This window comes from Rhinatrema bivittatum, chromosome 16, assembly GCF_901001135.1.
Source record: "Rhinatrema bivittatum chromosome 16, aRhiBiv1.1, whole genome shotgun sequence".
NCBI classification, from domain to species: Eukaryota; Metazoa; Chordata; class Amphibia; order Gymnophiona; family Rhinatrematidae; genus Rhinatrema; species Rhinatrema bivittatum.
Window position 1 is genome coordinate 8,556,415 of NC_042630.1, and position 21,490 is coordinate 8,577,904.

General features: G+C 39.7%; 2 protein-coding genes across 2 annotated transcripts; both read left to right on the forward strand.

Annotated features, from left to right (window-relative positions):
* The first annotated feature begins 766 nt into the window (after window positions 1-766).
* On the forward strand, window positions 767-9,767 carry LOC115078541 (olfactory receptor 4Q2-like). The gene is made up of 3 exons (XM_029581461.1): window positions 767-1,671; window positions 4,331-4,448; window positions 9,558-9,767. The coding sequence occupies exons 1-3, from the start codon at window positions 767-769 to the stop codon at window positions 9,765-9,767; spliced, it is 1,233 nt and encodes a 410-aa protein (XP_029437321.1).
* An 8,851-nt stretch (window positions 9,768-18,618) lies between these two features.
* Window positions 18,619-19,557, forward strand: LOC115078542 (olfactory receptor 1509-like). The gene has a single exon (XM_029581462.1). The coding sequence runs from the start codon at window positions 18,619-18,621 to the stop codon at window positions 19,555-19,557; it is 939 nt and encodes a 312-aa protein (XP_029437322.1).
* Window positions 19,558-21,490: the final 1,933 nt, after the last annotated feature.

Consider the following 21,490-nt stretch of genomic DNA (forward strand, 5'->3'; position numbering starts at 1 on the left):
AGGTTATAATCGAACTGAGCACCACCACTGATTTTAAATCGAAAGAGTTGACAAATCACCATGGCTATGGAAATTGCTTTGAAAATCTGCTCGAAACCAATTTGACCAACCACAACAGCAGATATTAAAATAAGTTGTTTTAATTGGTATTAAGGTAAGAATTCAGAAGGCTGGAGAAGTGAGAAAATAGCTAGAATGGTACATGAGCTCAGTGGAAACTGACATGACAGAAAACGGCAAAAGGCTATTAAATGGTGATCTAGCACTGTTAAGAGAGGATAAGGGGACGATTCCTATAATATTTGAAACAGATATCTCGTCCCCATGAAGAAATAGTCGAGAAATACAAGAAAGCTTGCAATGAGTCACTGTTTCATATTTACGCAGTCACATTTGATATCGTGGCCAAGCCATCCAGGGTATATGCAGTTTAGAATAGTTCGGGGCTCCAGACACGTTCCTCATTGCGAACTCCTGCCTGACTGAATTAGGCACGAAGTAATGCAATCAAGCTGCTCAGTCAGGACAGGAAGGAAAGGTTAAAATCAGTGATGTGCTCTCGGGTTTTTAGTCTGGGGTTCTGGAGAGTTCCACTTTGTAAGAGGCTCCATAAAATGTATGGAAGGACTGGGGGGGAGATTGCTCCACCACATCACTGGTTAAAATGCATTCGGTTAACCACCTGCATGGTATAGGTTCTGAATTATTGTTTTCTTTGTATGCTTTATATGTTCCTCTCCAGACAAAGTACAGTACGTTTGGTCATATGGCACAGAAGAATGGAACGAAGGTCACAGAATTCACCCTCCTGGGACTCTCTCACACTCCAGAGTTACAGATCATTTTCTTTGTGGTATTTCTTTTCCTGTACCTGCTCACCATAGCCGGGAATCTTCTCATCATGGTAACCATACACGTGGACTGTCACCTGCACTCTCCCATGTATTTCTTCCTCAGCAACTTGTCCTTCTTAGATTTATGCTATTCTACTGTCACGGTCCCCAAGTCATTGATTGACTTCCTCTCGCACAACAAAACCATCTCTTTCAACGACTGCCTTGCCCAGTTGTTCTTCTTGCACTTCTTTGCAGGAACAGAGTGCTTTCTCCTCACCCTGATGGCCTATGACCGCTATGTGGCCATCTGCAACCCTTTGCGATATACCACAATAATGAACAGGAGTGTACGTCTCCAATTAGTAGCATTAACATGGGCGGGCAGTTTTGTTCACGCAATCATACAGGTCCTCTTATCATTCCAGCTGTCCTTCTGTGGGCCCAATGAAATAAACCATTTTTTCTGTGATGTCCACCCATTGAACTTATTGGCCTGCTCCAGCATCTTCATCATCGAAGCTGTGATGGTTGCCAACTGTGGGATGATATCGGTGAGCTGCTTCGTAGTTTTACTCGCCTCTTACACCGGTATCCTCTCCACTGTCTTAAGGATTCGCTCAGCCGATGGCAGGCGCAAAGCTTTCTCCACCTGTGCCTCTCACCTCACGGTGGTCAGCTTGTTCTTTGGCCCTTCTGTCTTCATCTATATGCGGCCCTCTGTAACCTTTCCGGCTGACAAAGTGGTCTCTGTTTTCTATACCGTCATCACCCCTTTGTTAAATCCGATCATATACACTCTGAGAAATGAAGAAGTAAAAACAGCCATAAAGAAACTGAAAGATAGGGCAATAACTTCTCAGGGGGCATAGAAGGTGTGACATAGAAGTTAGGAATGAACAAAATTGATTTGCACTTACCGTTGCTTTGTAAAAAAAAATAGGTATCATCTGTCATGAATAAGCATATGTCCTCCACTGAGCAATAACCACACCTCAAGTCCATTGTAGAGTCACAGTCTATTCACAATCTCTGTATATAACTTCTCTTTCAAAATTTCTTGAAATGAGATATTTTGACCTAACGTTAATACTTATTATGTATTGTAAATTTAAATTGGTTACTTATACCCAAAAAGGTATTTATCCACAGAGAGAGACAGAGAGTTGTAAATGGGACATTGCTGTCCTCTGTAGATGTTGTATATTGGAGTGCCAGGGACAATGCCCTAAAATTATACTATCATAGGAACTTAGGGGAAAATCCTTTAACAACAGGGACATTTAAGTACCTACGACCAAATAATCTTAGGGCAATATCATTAGCACTCCTGTATACAGCATTAAAAAAAGACATCTCTGTAGATGAAAAGTTACCCAGGACAATCCCATTCAAATCTGGGACACCACATTAACTGTGCAATTTTTCATTACAGAGTCGTATATGGAGAAAATGCTGTCCTTAATATACAGTATATTGAATATGGTAATTTCCTAAAGTTACATACAATTGTAAAAAAAATCATTTGGGGGATATGCATATAGGCTGTACTCAGGAGCACCATGGTACCACTATATACAGGAGGATGGTTAATCAGCAACAGGCTTCTAATTTTCAGTTCTCTTGCAGAATTCCTGAACGTTGATGTGTTATCATATGTTCTTTATCCACCTAATTTTTGTACTGTCTTCTCTGTATTTTTCTCATGTTTTCATCAGTTCTGTGTAGCAGAGGGCTTCTGAGATTAATACGACAACCTCTAACCCAGTGGGTGCCTTCTCCTTTTTGTTGGTTTTCTCCTGTGTACAAATACTCCTGTCCATATTTTAAAATATTTTTTTGAAGTGTCTGGATATTTTTCACATCACATTATGGTTGAGCAAAGGAAGTGAAAAAATGTCATTGTGAGATGTGGAGGTGAAGGTGAAGGGGAGGAACATGTAGAGGGGAGCCAAGGAGAAAGTGGAATTGCTTAACACATTTCTGGTCCGTGTTCACAGAGGAAGGGCAAGAGTAGGACTGCAGAAAATGGACACAAACAGATATGAAAGTGAGGTAAACCTCAAATCATTTTCAGAAGACTGACTCTGAAAGGAATTAGCTAAATTAATAGATAAAGCAAGGGGCTAGACAGGCTACATCTGAAGCTCTTAAGGGAACTTAGAGTCATTTTGGCAGCTCCACTGGTTGATCTTCTCAATGCTTTACAGTCTGTAGTAGTTGTGGAGGACTGGAGACAGGCAGATGTGGTTTCTCTTCATAAAGGTGGAAGTAAAGTGTCTGGGAACTACAGGCTAGTTAGTCTGACCTTTGTAGTGAGTAAAATAATTGAATCATTGCTTAGACAGAGGAAAGTGTATTTTCTGGAATGTAACGAATTACAAGATAAAAGGCAGCACAGTTTTACTAGAGGTAGGTCTTATTATATGAATCTGATCAATTACTGTAACTGGTAGGCCAGAGATTTAGATTGGGGAGGAAATTAAATGTGATGTATTTGGATTTCAGTCAGGCTTTTGGCATGATTCTGCATAGGTGACATAAATAAACTGAGCAGCCTTGGCATAGACCCTACTGGGAATGACTTGATAGAAACCTGTTGAGTGGGAGACAACAAAGGGGAGTGGTAAATAGAGCTGACGCCGAGAAGAGGGGCTATACTAGCAGTGCCTCAAGGATTGGTCCTTGGACCAGTTCTTTTCAACATTTTTGTAAGTAATGCTAATGAAGGACTGTCAGTAAAGATTTGCTCTTTTGCAGATGATACCAAAACAGCAACAGGGTAGATACCCAAGAAGGTGTGGAAAACATGAGGGGGGATCTAGCAAAGCTTGAGGAATGTTCTAGAGTCTGGCAGCTAAGATTTAATATTAAAAAATGCAGTTATGCATTTGTGATGCAAAATCCAAACCCAAGAGAGCAATAGAGTCTAGGGGCTAAAATATTTCTCTGCATGAAAGAAGAGCAGAGTCTGGGGTGGTCATGCTGATAATCACAAGGTGGCTAAAAAGGAATATAAAGTGATGACAAAAGCCAAAAAGATGCTTGAGGGCATAGGGAAGAAATAGCCAGAAAAAGGTGATATTGCCACAGCACAAGTCCTTAGTGAGACCTCATTTCAAATACTTTGTACAGTTCTGAAAATTACACCTTCAAAAAGATATAAAAAGGATGGAGTCAGTCCAGGCTCAGATTTAGGAAAAGGTAACATTTATTTAATTTTATTTATTTATTTGCTTTTATATACCGACATTCATTGGGGTACATCACATCGGTTTACATGGTAGCGTGAAGAAATAGTAGGACAAACGTATCCTATTATTTTTACATGGAATGGAGGCACATAACAGTTAATACAATTACATTTAGCAGTGGTGAACATAGATAACTGTCTCCAGTGGCAAATGTTGGTAGGCTCCAGTGCATTGCTGCTGCTGCATACCTCCATCCAGGCCTGCTTCTGAATATCTTCCATGCAGTGGAGCAGTCCTGACCCCATGGCAGTGGCAACAGAATCTTAAAGAAGAAATTCGGCACAGGTTGCTGTACACGCAAGGCCTCACCTCTCACATGGAAGCCTGTGTGGGAGAAGAGGGTAGGGATTTCATCTTTAAGGTCTGCCCATGGATGCTAGTATCCCCACCAATATTTCATCATCATTTTCTCTTTGGTCTAAATTCGATCTCCATTCTTCCTTCCACCGTGGAAATCAATTCAATACTGAGTTCACTGAAGGACAATTTTTGTCCAGGTAATTCATGCTCCGCAGCTGTGATTAAGATGATTAAGAGTGATGTGGGTGACTCAGTTAAGGCTATTGTTCAGGCCTCTCTTGTTCAGGGAAAAGTAGCCCCTAATTTAAAGGAGGGAACAGTTCATCCTATTCTTAAAAAGTCTAATGCCAATCCTTCTAATTTAGAAAATTATAGACCAATTTCCACTCTTCCTATGTTAGCTAAGTCATTGAACGAGTGGCCTTTAACCAGCTTCAAGATTTCCTTTCTGGTAATAATATACTCCATGAGGCCCAGTTTGGCTTTCAACTTCATCATAATATGATGTTTAACGCTATTAGGGAAGGGTTTCATAATGGTTTGCAGTACTTTCTATGGTTGATTGATTTAGCTATGGCTTTTGATACTTTTGATATTTTAAATCATCACATTCTCTTGCATCATCTGGAATCTCTTCGCTGGTATTCTTTATTTCTCACTGACTGAATGGTCTTAGGTAATTCATCTTCCTCTATTATTAGGTCTTTAATGACAGGGGTACCCCAAGGGTCTTCGCTTTCCCCTACTCTAATATTTACTTTCTTCCATTATGTCATATTCTCTCATGGCTAGATATTTCTTTCAAACTCTGCACTGATGATCTGAAGCTTTTCTTTCCTATCAAGCCCACTATTTCTGCACCATTTGATTAACTGGAATATTGTTTCTCAAAAATCAATGAATGGTTGTTTTGTAACAGCCTTGAGTTGAACCTTAAAAAAACAGATTGTGCTTCTCTCACGCTCTGAAATTAAGGGTGTCCCTGCAAGTTGGGCCTTTAAAGATGTTAATATCCCAATTAAACTTGAATCTCAGGACTTAGGAATTCAGTTAGATTCAGCTCTTTCTTTATGTTCACAAACTCAGCTTCTGCTTTGTAACTGTTTTTTCAAACTTTGTATGTTATGTACTATCAAGCCTAGGTTATCTCCATCTGACTTCGGTCTTGTTACACAGTCATTAATCCTTACTTCACTAGATTACTGTAATCCTCTTTATTTGGGTCTCCGTCAATCCACTTTGACAGTTTTACACGCCATTCAAAATTCAGCTGTTCACTTGCTTTTGGGAATACCTCTTTGATTTTAGCTCATGCTCACTGGCTCCCTATATAGTGGTGGATACGTTTTAAAGTTCTCACACTAGTTTTCAAAGCAGTGAATGACCTTGCTGCCAGTAGTTTACCCAGGCCTGTCAGTTACAGGACTTGCTTACTATCCCTACTGTCATAAGAACATAAGAACATAAGAAATCGCCCTGCTGGGTCAGACCAAGGGTCCATCAAGCCCAGCATCCTGCTTCCAACAGAGGCCAAAACCAGGCCACAAGAACCTGGCAATTACCCAAACACTAAGAAGATCCCATGATACTGATGCAATTAATAGCAGTGGCTATTCCCTAAGTAAACTTGATTAATAGCAGGTAATGGACTTCTCCTCTAAGAACTTATCCAAACCTTTTTTGAACCCAGCTACACTAACTGCACTAACCACATCCTCTGGCAACAAATTCCAGAGATTTATTGTGCGTTGAGTGAAAAAGAATTTTCTCCGATTAGTCTTAAATGTGCCCCATGCTAACTTCATGGAATGCCCCCTAGTCCTTCTATTATTCAAAAGTGTAAATAACCGAGTCACATCTACTCGTTCAAGACCTCTCATGATCTTAAAGACCTCTATGATATCCCCCCTCAGATTTATACACCTAGCTCAGTGCAGTGAGGAAATGTTCACCATTGCTGGCTTTCGGTTGAGGAATGAGCTCCCTGCCTTTCGTAAGGCCGAGAAGAATTTATTCCATTTCATGAAACTTTTGAAAACCCATCTGTTTCAACTCGCATTTCCTCCCTCATTCCTGCAATAAGTGGGGATGGGACATCACAGGTTAAATGAAAAGGCTTTTAGGTTTATTTTTTGCTTTGTTCGTTATGTCGGTTTCATTTTGATTTTTGTTTTTAACTGTAATTGTTTTGCTATACATGTCTATTATGTATGTTTATTGCAGCCCACTGAGGTCTGTGAATCAGTGGGCTGTACATTTTATAAATAAATACATCTTTATGTTGCTGCCACCCCCACCGCAGGATTGGGACTGCCCCACTGTAAGTAAGTGGACAGGGGATAATCTCAAGGTTAATCTAAGGAAATATTTTGTCGAGAGAGTAGTGAATGCAAGGAACAGCTTTCCCTGTGGAAGTGGCAGAGACGAGGACCGTATCTGAAAGCAAGAAAGCATGGGACAAGCACCAGGGATTGGAGAGCTGAGTGAATGGGGAGAGAAGTTTGCCACATGGTCTTTATCTTCCATCAGGTTTCTATGTTTTACAACATAAATACTGCAAACAAATTACAAGTGGGAGCTTGGGTACCTAAAGAAAACTTTTCTTTTGCATTATTGTATGTCACTGATGACTTTATTCTGCACCCCTCTTTTCCAGTGATGTAAAATAAATCATTTCTTAAAGAATCATGATAGCAGAAATCTTGAACCCTGAAAATAAAGAGCTCAGACTAGTGATGCTTAGTTCATTCATGTGTGGGATGATGGTTTTAGAACACAACTGCACATAGGAATTTTGCAAAACATTTTCTGATCTATATATAAAGTGCAAAAGTGATAAGCAGTTCAAAGCAGCTGAGGAATGGAGTTGGCCACCCCCTACTCTAAGGGGTCCCCTTCTTTTACTGACAATCTACTTTCAGGCTGTCTGACCTAGAAAGACACCTCAAATGTTAGTATAGATGTTGCGTTCAGTCAGGAGCCCTTATTTCTTCCAACATCAAGGGAACATTTTACAGACTTGCAGTCAATCCAGGGCAATGCTCAATTAAATGTCAGATAGTCAAGATATTCAAAGAACTCCAAAATGCAACCATATTTCTGCATTGTGCCTGATTGCTCTGAAAGTAAATTGTATTCTAATTCAGATTCCCATTTTAAAGGAATGTAAACTCCCCACCCACCCCTGCAGTGCTGGAAGCTACTTCATCTCCTTAGAGTTTGAATGGATCTTAATGAATACAGCAACAATGAGCATGAAAGCAAATGAGGACCCTAAAACCCATCCTCTGCCCATCCAGGGGATCTTGAAAACTGGTGGTTAAAAAATGTAATGCCAATTTTTAAAAAGGGCTTCAGGGATATCCCAAGAGATTATGGACAAGTGAGAGCCTGACCTTGGTGCCAGGCAAAATGGTGAAACCTAATGTTAAAAACAAAACTACTGAACATATGAATAGAAATGCATAAATGTGGAAGATAAAACGTGGATTTAGCAAAGGAAGTTATGCTTTAGCAAACTATTAGAATTATTTGAAGGAAAGCTTCACTTAAATCAAATAAATAAATAAAAGAGCAAACACCTGGGAAAAGCTGGAAAGATCCAGGCAAAGCTTGAACTCGGCTGAGCTCAATATTTGTTTTCTGATTTCTTTGCCAAAGTGGAAGCCACTGAAAAGGACATTCAAAACTCATTTGAAGCACACCCCTCCCCCCCCCCCCTTAACCCTCTCCCATTCACTGAGAGGGAGTTCCCAAACCAGCCCTTCAGTCTTTCCCCATCCCTGATGTGGAAATGCAAGAAAGCCTAACACCTGGCACCTCCAACCTTGAAGCTTCAGATCGCGATGTGGTTATTAGGAAAGATCCCTGCTCGTGCTACCATGCTTGCTTTTTTTTTTTTAATGATTTAAAACAATCCTTATTTTTTTTCTCCCAATTGTCTCCTTCTCAAGAAAGTTTTCAGTAATATTATAATACTGAACACATAATGCTAGCTTTTCAAATCCGCCCGGAGCAGTGCCACTAGCCTCTCCTTAAGCCCATTCAGTTCAATCTGCTTGGCATGATGCTGACTGCATTGGTATTTATACTTCACAACAGATATCCCTCCGCCACGCCGCGCACGCACAGGAAATTAAACAGGGGATAGCGTCCTCTGAGCTTCTACCCCGCTGAAAGGCAGGTCGATACAAAAGTTCCAGGGCTCAACTTAGTGAGATCTGGTGTTTTGGTTTCATTTTATTGTTTTATTTCTTTTGCTTTATGGATTGAAATCAGTCTGGGTTAACATCAAAGACCCTCTACAAATAATGAAAATATTTGCCAAAGAGACTGCACAAGGACTGGGAAGAATTTTACTGCTAGAAAAAAAATGAGGGCATCAAAAATAGTTATAACTGATGACTGATCTATAAAATGCAACAAACATTCAGTTTTCAGCAAATATATTTCTTCTATTTTACATATATAAACACCACCCTCTTATCTACTACTGTACTTAAGTTGATACAGTTGTGGCAAAATGCTGCTACTCGGCTTAAATCAGGACTTTCTATTCATGAACATCTCACACCAGTTTTATCACATCTTCACTGGCTCCTTATTCAGTACAGAATCAAATATAGAACTTCACTATTGATCTGGAATTTGCTAGCCCTACCACCTGCTCCTTGAATGTTGAAAATGTACTGCCCTACCAGAACACTGTGCTCTTGGTAGGATCCCTCTCTTCATCAGGTTTATCTATCCGAGATTCGTAAATGCACTCTCTCAGTAGCCACTCCTGATTTCTGGAATCAATTACCTTATGAGACAAGATCATTACAATGCACAAAAAGTTTCAAAAAGCAGATGAAAACCTTATTGTTTGAACGGGCTTACCAATAATGTCTTGAGAACGATTGTAGCCTGCTGCTTCTTTTAAGCAACAGATGATATTTCATCCATTTTATGTCATGTAATTGTATTCATTATTTTATGTATTTTGTTATGTATGTGTAAATAGGCTTAGCAGAAATAAATAAACAAATAAAGAAATTAATTAGCTAAGGCAAAGAGATGCCAGAAATCAAAAGAAGGTTCCTATGCTGGTTGGTGTCTGAAACTGATATAGTCCAAGGTAGTGAAGGGTATCAGAGGCAAAGTTATTTTTGTCTTGTTTTTTTTAAAGAGTCACAGCATTTTGGAGATCAGCGGGGTTTTCAGCAGGAAGAGAGGGGACCTGATGGAGGAAAGTGACAGCATGCTGCTGCTGAGAGTGGAACCTGGCAGACATCGGTGCACCTGTTCCCTAGGCCCCATGCACCACCATATAGGGCAAGAAGGGGAGAAAAAGTGGAAAGACCATGACTGCCAGAATGGCATAGATCCAACAGGATAAGGATCTTGCAAGAGACTAAATGCACAATCAAATCTTTATGGGTAGAAATCCCTTGTGTATTGTGGAAGAGTATAGTGATACCATCCACCTGGTCAAGATGGTGAGATGGTCAGTGAAATGCTAAGATAAATTAGGGAAGCTAACCAAATTGGTAGTGCGGTAATAGTGGGAGATTTCAATTACCTCACATCAATACGTTGTAAACAAAGATTTTTTCTTCTATGTGCTATATTTCATATAAGTTAATTTATATATGGGACCATCATTACACCCACAGTATTTCAATTACCCCAATATGGACTGGATAAATGTATCATCAGGACATGCTAGAGAGATAACGTTCCTGGATGGAATAAATGACAGTTTTAAGGAGCAATAGGTTCAGGAACCAATGAGAGAGGGAGCAATTTTAAATCTAATTCTCAGTGAAGACCAGGATCTGGTGAGAGAGGTAACAGTGATGGGGCCGCTTAGCATTAGTGATCATAACATTATCAAATTTGAATTAATGACAGGAAAGGGAGATAGTAAGTAAATCCATGGCTCTAGCACAAAACTTTCAAAAGTGAAACTTTGACAAAATGAGGAAAATAGTTAAAAAAAAATGAAAGGTGCAGCTGCAAAGGTAAAGAGTCTACAACAGGCTTGGACATTGTTTAAAAATACCATCTTAGAAGCACAGCCCAAATGTATTCTACACATTAAAAAAGGTGGAAGGAAAGCCAAAACAACTGCCAGCATGGTTAAATGTGAGGTGAAAGAGGCTATTTTAGCCAAAAGATCTTCATTCAAAAATTGGAAGAAGGATCCATCAGAGGAAAATAGGATAAAACATAAGCATTGGCAAGTTAAATGTAAGACATTGATAAGACAGGCTAAGAGAGAATTTGAAAAGAAGTTGGCCATAGAGGCAAAAATTCATAATAAAAACTTTTTTAAAGAAATCTGAAGCAGAAGGCCTGTGAGGGAATCAGTTAGACCATTAGATTATGAGGGGTTAAAGGGGCACTTAGGGAAGATAAGGCCATTGCAGAAAGACTAATTGAATTCTTTGCTTCAGTGTTTACTAATGAGGATGTTGGGGAGCTACCAGTTCTGAAGATGTTTTTCAAGGGTGATGATTCAGATGAACTGAACCAAATCACTGTGAACCTAGAAGATGTAGTAGGCCAGATTGACAAACTAAAGAGTAGTAAATCACCTGGACCAGATGGTATGCACCTCAAGGTTCTGAAGGAACTTAAAAATAAAATGTCAGATCTATTAGTTAAACTTTGTAAACTATCATTAAAATGATCCATTGTATCTGAAGACTGGAGGGTGGCCATTGTAACCCTGATATTTAAAAAGGGCTCTAGGGGTGATTTGGGAAACTATAGACCAGGGAACCTGACTTCAGTGCCAGGAAAAATACTTGAAATTATTCTAAAGATCAAAATCACAGAGCATATAGAAAGACATGGTTTAATGGGACACAGCCAGCGTGGATTTACCCAAGGAAAGTCTTGTCTCACAAATCTGCTTCATATTTTTGAAGGGGTTAATAAACATGAGGATAAACCGATAGATGTAGTATATCTGGATTTTCAAAAGGTTTGACAAAGTCCCTCTTGAGTGGCTTCTAAGGAAACTAAAAAGTCATGGGATAGGAGGCGATGTCCTTTCATGGATTACAAACTGGTTAAAAGACAATAAACAGAGAGTAGGATTAAATGGTCAATTTTCACAGTGGAAAAAGGTAAACAGTGGAGTGCCTCAGGGATCTGTATTAGGACAGGTTATTTTTAATATATTTATAAATGATCTGGAAAGAGGCATGACGAGTGAGGTGCTTAAATTTGTGGATGACACAAAATTATGCAGAGTAGTTAAATCTCAAGCAAATTGTGATAAATTGCAAGAGGACATTGTGAGACTGGAAGATTGGACATCCAAATGGCAGATGAAACTTAGTGTGGACAAGTGCAAGGTGTTGCATATAGGGAAAAATAACCCTTACTATAGTTACACGATGTAGGTTCCACATTAGGAGTTACCACCCAGGAAAGAGATCTAGGGTCATAGAGGATAATAATTTGAAATTATCAGCTCAATGTGCTGCGGCAGTCAAAAAAGCAAACAGAATGTTGGGAATTATTAGGAAGGGAAGGGTTAATAAAACAGAAAATGTCATAATGCCTCTGCATTGCTCCATGGTGAGACTGCACCTTGAATACTGTGTACAATTCTGGTCACCACATCTCAAAAAAGATATAGTTGCGATGGAGAAGGTACAGAGAAGGGCAACCAAAATAAGTGGCATGGAATGGCTGCCCTGTGAGGAAAGGTTAAAGAAGTTAGGGCTGTTCAGATTGGAGAACAGACAGCTGAGGGGGGAATTGATAGAGGTCTTTAAAATCATGAGAGGTCTAGAATAGGTAAATGTGAATCGGTTATTTACTCTTTTGGATAGTAGAAGGACTAGGGAGCATTCCATGAAGTTAGCATGTGGCACATTTAAAACTAATCAGAGAAAATTCTTTTTCACTCAATGCACAATTAAGCTCTGGAATTTGTTGCCAGAGGATGTGGTTAGTGCAGTTAGTGTAGATGGGTCTTAAAAAAAAGGTTTGGATAAGTTATTGGAGGAGAAGTCCATTAACTGCTATTAATCAAGCTGACTTAGGAACAGCCACTGCTCTTACTGGCATCAGTAGCATGGGATCTACTTAGTGCTTGGGTACTTACCAGGTACTTGTAGCCTGGATTGACCACTGTTGGAAAAAAGATGCTGGGATTGATGTATCCTTGGTCTGACCCAGTATGGCAATTTCTTATGTTCTTAAAAATGGCATATTTATTCTCAGAACTTATAGGCCTTATATCAAATAATTACACTAATAATATTGGTGATTCTCTGGTTCACTACTTTCTATCACAGTACAAAATTCTTCACATAAACTAACTAGCTGCTTAAAATAATTTCCCACACAATTTTAGATAATTAAGTTAACATGAATACAGCATGGACCATTTAACAGCCCATATGGGCACCACATTGAAATATATAAAGCATAAATACAGCACAAAAAACTAAAGAGAAGATTTCTATCAAAGTCCCATATGGATGTGAAGTTCACACTGATACTCACAAATCATGAATACAGCGCAGAGAGCTAAACAGAGGATATCTAGAACCCTGATATATGTAAAGCATGGATAATTAAAGAATAGATCTGCTTCAGAATCCCAGGCAGACATCACTATCGAGCCAATTCAGAAAAGTCCGTGGGAGAGCGGGCGAATGCCAACACTCAATTTTGCCAGCATCGGTTCTCGAGCCCGCTCACAGCCACGAGCTCGGAAACTGGACACCGGCAAAATTGAGCATCCGGTTTTCGACCCGACAGCCGACTTCAATTATTTTTTTTTATTTTTTATTTTTTTACTCTTCAGGACCTCCGACTTAATATCGCCATGATATTAAGTCGGAGGGTGCACAGAAAAGCAGTTTTTACTGCTTTTCTGTGCACTTTCCCGGTGCCCGAAGAAATTAGCGCCTACCTTTGGGTAGGCGCTAATTTCTGAAAGTAAAATGTGCAGCTTGGCTGCACATTTTACTTACTGAATCACGCAGGAATACCTATTAGGTTCGGCGGGTTGGACGCGTTTTCCACCCCTTACTGAATAAGGGGTAAGGGAAAACGCGCGTCCAATGGCAGGTTAACAGTATCGGCCCAAATGTTACATAGGAATGGTAGTTTTATCACAGCCCAAATCACACTAAAGTCTGCAGGCAGAAAGGATATGCAGATTTTACCTTGAATTTTCATACTGGACTTATGTACTTAAGTCCACTTTGAAAATAAGTGGGAGTGCAGAGAACCCTGTGCAGCATCATGCACACATCGTATTTACAGCTGCTCGCAAGCAGGTATAAATGTGCAGGTAGATTCATGGGTATACCTTTGATAATCAAAAGAATGTGGGTAAATAGTCTCCCTGCCTCTATGCCACTCCCTTCCCAGAATGCTTCTCTGTAGTGCACATAAAAGTGTGATGAAATAACTTCAGCACATACATTTACATGCACAATGCCCCTCCCTCTCTCAGGAAATTTTCCAAATTCCATGTAGACCATAAAACAGTTTTATGTGCATAACTATTTATTGAAAATTCAGCCCATAAAGGATGAACATAGCAGGGACAGCTAAAGAGTGGATCTTCATCGGAGCATCGTGCTGGCAACCTACTGATACACATAAAGCAGGAACACAGTACAGACAGGTAAAGGGCAGACTTCTGGAAGATTCATTTTATTAAAAAGGGAGTAAGAACAACTGCTAACTCTTATCATATAAAATGAAATATTGAAACGAAGAAGTAGAAGACACCTAGAAGAAAAGGCAAGTATCAAGTTAAGACTTTAAGCAGTGATACTTCCTAGGTTCCTTAATAAATATTACACTGAGAAATAAACATTCACAAATTCATTCTAAAAGTGCTTTCTACCATTCAAGATTTTATGTTAAACGTAAACATGAAATTCAGCTCACATGGAGGGAATACTTTAATTTACCAGCGTTGTCCTCATGCCATAAATTGTTTCATGTCAGTACAAGTACAGCAAAATGGCATGTTTTTCCTAATTTGGAAATATTGTGTACACCTCCTGCATACCTAAAGTTCAGTGGAAGCTCCATGAGGAACATGGAAAAGTAAAATTATGCTATTTTATTGCAATAATGCCAAAGTGAGACAGGACCATAGGGCACCTATGGCATCAGTACTCTTCAAAGTGGCACTCTGCATGTTATGTGAATGGAAATGTAATCTAATATCATTTTTGGACAATCAACACAATTATCATTTGATTTTCATGTTTAAATATATGGCTTTGGCCTGAGTGAATGGCAAACAGGTTGACTGGTTCTGCTCTTTGTTCAGAGATAGACTTTTGAGGCACTCTAGAGAATTCAGCCTCAGGGGTTTTCCGAGAGTTTAAATAATTCTGCTCGCTACTTTGGGAAGAGAGAGAAGGCTTTTAGAAGAAACAGTGAGCTAGCTGTTGTAAATCAGAATATTCTGATCTTAGTGAAATTGTTACATTCCGTTCTTATTTTGTAGGCATTTGACCAGTATTCAGACACTGAGAGCAGTAGCATCACTAGAAAAGAACAGAGACAGATACACAGCAAATGGTCTCCACTGAACAGGACCTCTCTATAAATCACCGATTTTAAGTGAGGGGAACCCATCCTTCTATCTGAAGCTTCATCTTCTTTCCATCTGTCGATCCTAATTGCCTACATTATTATGCCATCTCCATTGGGTTTTAAGTAGATTTTAACATCTGCTGTGTCAAGGTAACCTACAATTAGTGAGGTGAAGCGAGTTTAAAAATGTTTCATTTGCAGGAAAACCCAGGGATAAACTGAAAGAAGTTGGACATTGTTACAGGGTAAGGTGCCATTTAAAGATTGTACTATGACTTACAACATTTATTTATTTATTTAAGGCTTTTATATACCGATGTTCCTGTACTAGTACATATCACGTCGGTTTACATAGAACCAAAGTTGGAAATTACATCAAACAAGAGGGTACAGATAACAGGGCTAACTTCGTATGAACTTATAGATAAAGCAGCAAACGAATTAAAATAAAATTAAATGATTATAAATATAAGTATAAATATACAAAAACTAAATAAACATAAACATTCAACAAACTTGGATTTACAGCAGACTTGAAAAGCATGAATGCATTATAAAATATAAAACATGTGCCTACATCCTTTTCTTATAGCATCTGTAACTTATATAAAATAATTACTTACAGAATCTGTGATCTATATTTCGTCTATAATTTTCATCTACAATGTCTGTCTATAAAATCTATTTGTCTCCATAGTATATCAATCACTTATCTAGTTAACTCTCTCTCCAGTAATTTTAATCACTTCGTATCAGCGACATCAACTGATTTTATCACTGTTTAATTTCTAGGGATATCTGCCAAACACAAGAGATTCTCTGCAAGGTAAGAATAATGTTCTAAGATGCCTATCCACGCCAAATCGCCTGTCTCTCTGGCTTTCTTTCACCAGTATTAACCTATTTGTGTAAGTGCATATTTCCATCCGATAAGGACATTGCTGGCCTAAAGATATTCCATGCTTCTCTTGATATATTTTACTTATTTACATTATGGTCATGTGGACATTACCAATATAAGCAAACAATGGAGCTTCTCGTTTGCTGCTCTCTTCTTTAGAAAAGAAATATGAACACACAGGGGAAATTTAAAGACAACTTATCAAAAGATCGTAAATGGATCATGCAGGTGATCTTTTTATCTCTGGAGTACCCAACAAAACATGGAGAGGGGGTGGACTCCTCTCAGGGAAAGATGTGCTGAAATCCTGGCTCATTTTGCCATCATGACCGTAACACTGAAGGACTTGTTAATAATGTCAAGTTAATGGAAGAAACTAGAATTGCTGGGGATGATGATGATGGGGTAAGATTGTAGGGAAAAGCACTGATGGGGGGGCTCGAGGTGGTCTTAGAAGTTGGGTTGTGAACTCATTTTATTCTTACTTTACAACTGGTTACAGACGCATGGGGATTTGTCCTCTTCCCCGGGCTTTACCGTATACAGAAAGCTGGCAGGTAATGGGAGGAAAGTTAAACTCAGACCCGGGTCTCCTTTCTATTTATCAATATAATCATGTATGCATTCAGAATCACGAGTCACTTAAAAAGAAATAGAAATAGACCGTAGGGAACCATTATAAGCAATGTAAATAAATGAATGCTTGAATCTTTTCGCTATTTAAAGATCATTTTTTATATTAGAGCCTACAGGAGATGCTTTAATACGCACAAAGAAGTGAGAGTTGAACTGAGCACCACCACTGATTTTAAATTGGAAGTTGGAAATTGCATTGAAAATCTGAAGGTCTGCCCGAAAGCAGCTCGACCACAGCCAGGAACAGATTGTAGGAGACCTTGTTCTAGCTGATATTAAGTTATGATAAGGTAAAAGGCGAGAGAGGCGAGGAAACAGCAGCAATAAACCTGTGGCACAGCAAAAGTCTCCCCCGGGCTGCCTCCTTTCCCACCACCATCCCTCCTTGTAGAAAGGCTTAAAGTCACAAAAAGAGCGGACATTTCAAACGAACCCCTCTTCTTGCCTTCAGCCTCCTGCCTCCAGGAGCCCCTTACAGCCCCACCAGCACCACTGCAATAACCCGATCAGGCAGGAGCCTGCTGGACGTTCCGTGGGAACTGACGCGGGAAGATATTTTTAAAACGGTGATTCAATGGGGAACGGGCACAGTTTAGACAGGAGAGAGGAAAGATTCCTACCATACAAGAACCAGATAACCCGTCCCCAGGAGGAAATAATGCTCATCCTTCTTTAACTTTACTACAATTTCTTAATTACTACGAAGGTAAAAACTAGGAGATTTACAGAAATGTGATTCTTAATAAAACATTCAAAACATAAAGCAATAAAACATCAGTAATTAAAATAGAGAGGAAATCATAAAATGCATATTGTAAACAAACTCAATACATAAGATATAAATAGACTGTTTAAAACCCATAAATAAACCTGCTAGAGCAGAGTTCCCCAACCCTGTCCTGGGGGCACACCAGCCAATCGAGTTTTCAGGATATCTACAATGAATATGAAGGAGAGAAAATGTGCATGTTATGGAGGCAGTGCATGCAAATTATCTCTCATGCATATTCATTGTGGATATCCTGAAAACCTGACTGGCTGGTGGGCCCCCAGGACTGTTAAATGTAAAACATTAAAAGCAAGCCTGATTAAAAAGAAAGGTTTTGAGTATAGATTTAAATGATTTTAAACAATCCAATTGCCTCATTTCTTCAGATACAGTGTTCCAAAATGTAGGGGCAGCAAAAGAGAAGGCATATCCTTATGACACAGAGAGAAAGGCCTGGCAAACTGACCTCTCTCTTGTGATCTGAACATGCAAGTTGGAGAGTAAGCATGTACAAGAGTGTTTACCAATGGTGATAAATCAGATCAAAGCAGTTTAAATGTCAGCCCGGCAGTTTTATATTGTACATGTTGAATTATTGGTAGCCAATGTAAATCGGCCAATACAAGGATAATATCATCTCTATGAGTTTTTCCTGCAAAAAGGTGTGCAGCCGCATTCTTCAACAGTTGAATAGGTCTCAAAGAGGAATATCTGAAAGGAATCAACCATTCTGCTTGCAAAGAGACGCTGTATTATATATATTATATTTGATACCGTGACCAAGTCATCCAGGGTGCATACATAGGTTTTCAATCCCTCACTGCTCTATCCAGCTAATAGTTGGGGGCTCCAGACATGTTCGCCATTGCGAACTCCTGCCGGACTGAGTTCTGGTCACTGTGCTCCAGTGCAAAGGCAGCGGGACTAATAATTCAGCTGAATGAGCTGAGCATGTGCGACAGACTGGTATGGGAAGCTGGGAAACGTCTTCTCGCCACCCTTCCTCTCTCCTCTCCTCTCCTCTCCAACAAACCTCTTCCCTGAACTAGGAGGGCTGGAGAAGATGCCTTCTGTTGAATTAGGCACCAAATAATGAAATCAGGCTGCTCAGTCAGGGCAGGAAGGAAAGGTCAAAATCAGCAATGTGCTCTCAGTTTCTTAGTCTGGGGTCTGGAGAGTTCCACTTTGTAAGAGGCTCCATAAAATGTATGGAAGGACTGGTGAGAGATCGCTCCACCACATCACTGGTTAAAATGCATTCGGTTAACCACCTGCATGGTATAGGTCCTGATTTATTGTTTGTTTGTTTTTTTGTATGATTTATATGTTTCTTTCTAGACAAAGTGCAATATGGCAGAGAAGAATGGAACGAAGGTCACAGAATTCACCCTCCTGGGACTCTCTCACACTCCAGAGTTACAGATCATTTTCTTTGTGGTATTTCTCTCTCTGTACCTGCTCACCATGGCTGGGAATCTTCTCATCATGGTTACCATATATCTGGACCCTCGTCTGCACTCTCCCATGTATTTCTTCCTCAGCAACTTGTCCTTCTTAGATTTATGCTATTCAACGGTCACAGTTCCCAGGTCACTGGTTGACTTCCTCTCACACAACAAAACCATCTCTTTCAACGACTGCATTGCCCAGTTGTTCTTCTTGCACTTATTTGCAGGAACAGAGTGCTTTCTCCTCACCCTGATGGCTTATGACCGCTATGTGGCCATCTGCAACCCTTTGAGGTATATTATGGTAATGAACAAGAGTAAATGTATCCAATTGGTAGCATCTACATGGGTGGCCAGTTTTGTACATTCAATTACCCAGGCCCTATTAACATTCCAGCTGCCCTTCTGTGGGCCCAATGAAATAAACCATTTTTTCTGTGATGTCCACCCATTGTCCGTATTGGCCTGCTCCAGCATCTTCATCATCGAAGCTGTGATGGTTGCCAATAGTGGACTGATAGCAGTAAGCTGCTTTGTAGTTTTACTCGCCTCTTACACAGGTATCCTATCCACTGTCTTAAGGATTCGCTCAGCCGATGGGAGACGCAAAGCTTTCTCTACCTGTGCCTCTCACCTCACGGTGGTCACCTTGTTCTTTGGCCCTTCTGTCTTCATGTACATGCGGCCCTCTGTAACCTTTCTGGCTGACAAAGTGGTCTCCGTTTTCTATACCGTCATCACCCCTTTGTTAAATCCAATTATATATTCTTTGAGAAATGAAGACATGAAAACAGCCATAAAGAAACTGAAAGGCAGGACAGTAACTTCTCAGGGGGCATAGAAGGTGTGACATAAGAGGAAGAACTGATCAAAATCAATTTGTACTTTCCATTGCTTTAAAAAAATTAATCTTATGTCATGATGAATTTGGTTAAGTTAGTCTGCAGTCATTTGAATTTTAGTGCAGTGTTTCATTGCTTTTATTGTTAATATTTAAATGGTTATTATGATGTATGAAATGTTTTATTATTAATTTTCACTATATTGTAATCCACTTAGCCCAACTGGTTCATTATAAGTGGGCTATAAAACTTTTCAAATAAATAAATAAATAAATGAGAAGCACGTGTCCTCCAGTGAATGATAACCTACCTGGAGACCTCTGTAGATTCTCATTGTCTCTGTATTTAGCTTCTATTTACAATTTTTATGAAATGGGATATTTTGAAAAAAATACTCTCATCTTGTATTGTAATTTTACAATGGCTACTAGTTTTGAAGGGTAACTGTACTGAAAAAAGGTATTCGTCCACAAAGAGGAGAAGCTGTGAATGGGACATTGCTGACCTTTGTAAGTGTTGTATCCTGGAGTGCCAGTGAATGTCTTAAAATTATATGATCATAGGTACTTAGGTGAAAGCCCTTTCAAAATAGGGATATTTAAGTACCTATGACCATATAATATTAGAAGTAAATTTTAAGACATGCCCGCGGGTGCACATGTGCGTACGTTTGCCATCGCATGCAAATTAATGTACCAATTTTATAAGCATGAGTGCATATATGCACGTATATGCATGCGTGTTACACAATTGGCTATCAGTGCGTAGATGCATGCACGATTTTATATTGGCACATGCATAGGCGTGCGAATGCTGTCTCGAGTGTGTAAGTGGGGGAAATGTTAGTAGGGACGTGTGGCGATGCAATAGGCCTTTTCTCAGTTTGCCCCAGTAAAGGAGAGGGCTTCCTAAACCCCCTAGCTAACTTGCCTTCCTTTTACCCTATTAGCCCCGAGCTTTAAAACCCCGCTGACTAGCCTCACTTGTTTTGTTTTATGACTTACACACTGTCCATAGCAAAAGTAAAGTTACCTGGTAGGGGACCCTGGTGCGTGCTTGTGCGCGTAACTACTTACACACTGACTTCATGACGTAGTCCCGGCTCACCAGTGTCCTGCCCATGCCACGCCCCTTTTTCAGAAAACTTGTTTATGCACGAACCAGGAGATACGCGCATACCTGCATGGTTTTTAAAACCTGTGCACCTCGCACCAGGCCAAGTCACGCACATATCTCCAGGCTTTGGCACACATAGGGCTTTTAAAATTGACCAGTTAGGACATTGTAGAAAGACAGTGACTCAGGACATTCTTGGATAACTCTGTGGATGATGAACTGCTCAGGTACCAATAGGACTATCCCATTCAAACCTGAGGCTAAACACTATCTGGACAGTTTTTCATTCACAGAGTAATAAATGGGGAAAATGCTATATTTTCTACATATTATATATGGCAAAGCCAGTGCCAATATCCTAAAATTGTAAAAGAAATCTTTTTGTGAGTATATACATAGGCTATACTCGGGGGCACCTTGGAGCCACTGTATACAGGAGGAGGGTTTATCAGTATTAGTCTTCTGTTTGTCAGGTCTCTTGCAAACTTCCTGACCATCAATGCATTGCTTTGAGTCCTTATCCACCCAATTATCTTGCTTTCTGACTCCTCTGCATTTTTCTTTTTTAATCAGTTTTGTGTAGCAGGGGGGGGTTCTGAGAAAAATCAGACAACCTCCACCCCAGTGATTGCCTTCTCCATTTTGCTGCAATTGCTCGTGTCCATATTTAAAATAATATTTGAAGTGACTGGATATTTTTCATATCACATTATGATTGTGCAAAAAATTGGAAAAAGTGGCATTGTGAGACTTGGAAGTAAAGGGGAATAATATGTAGAGGCTGATGAGGGTAAAGCAGAGCTGCTTAACAAATAT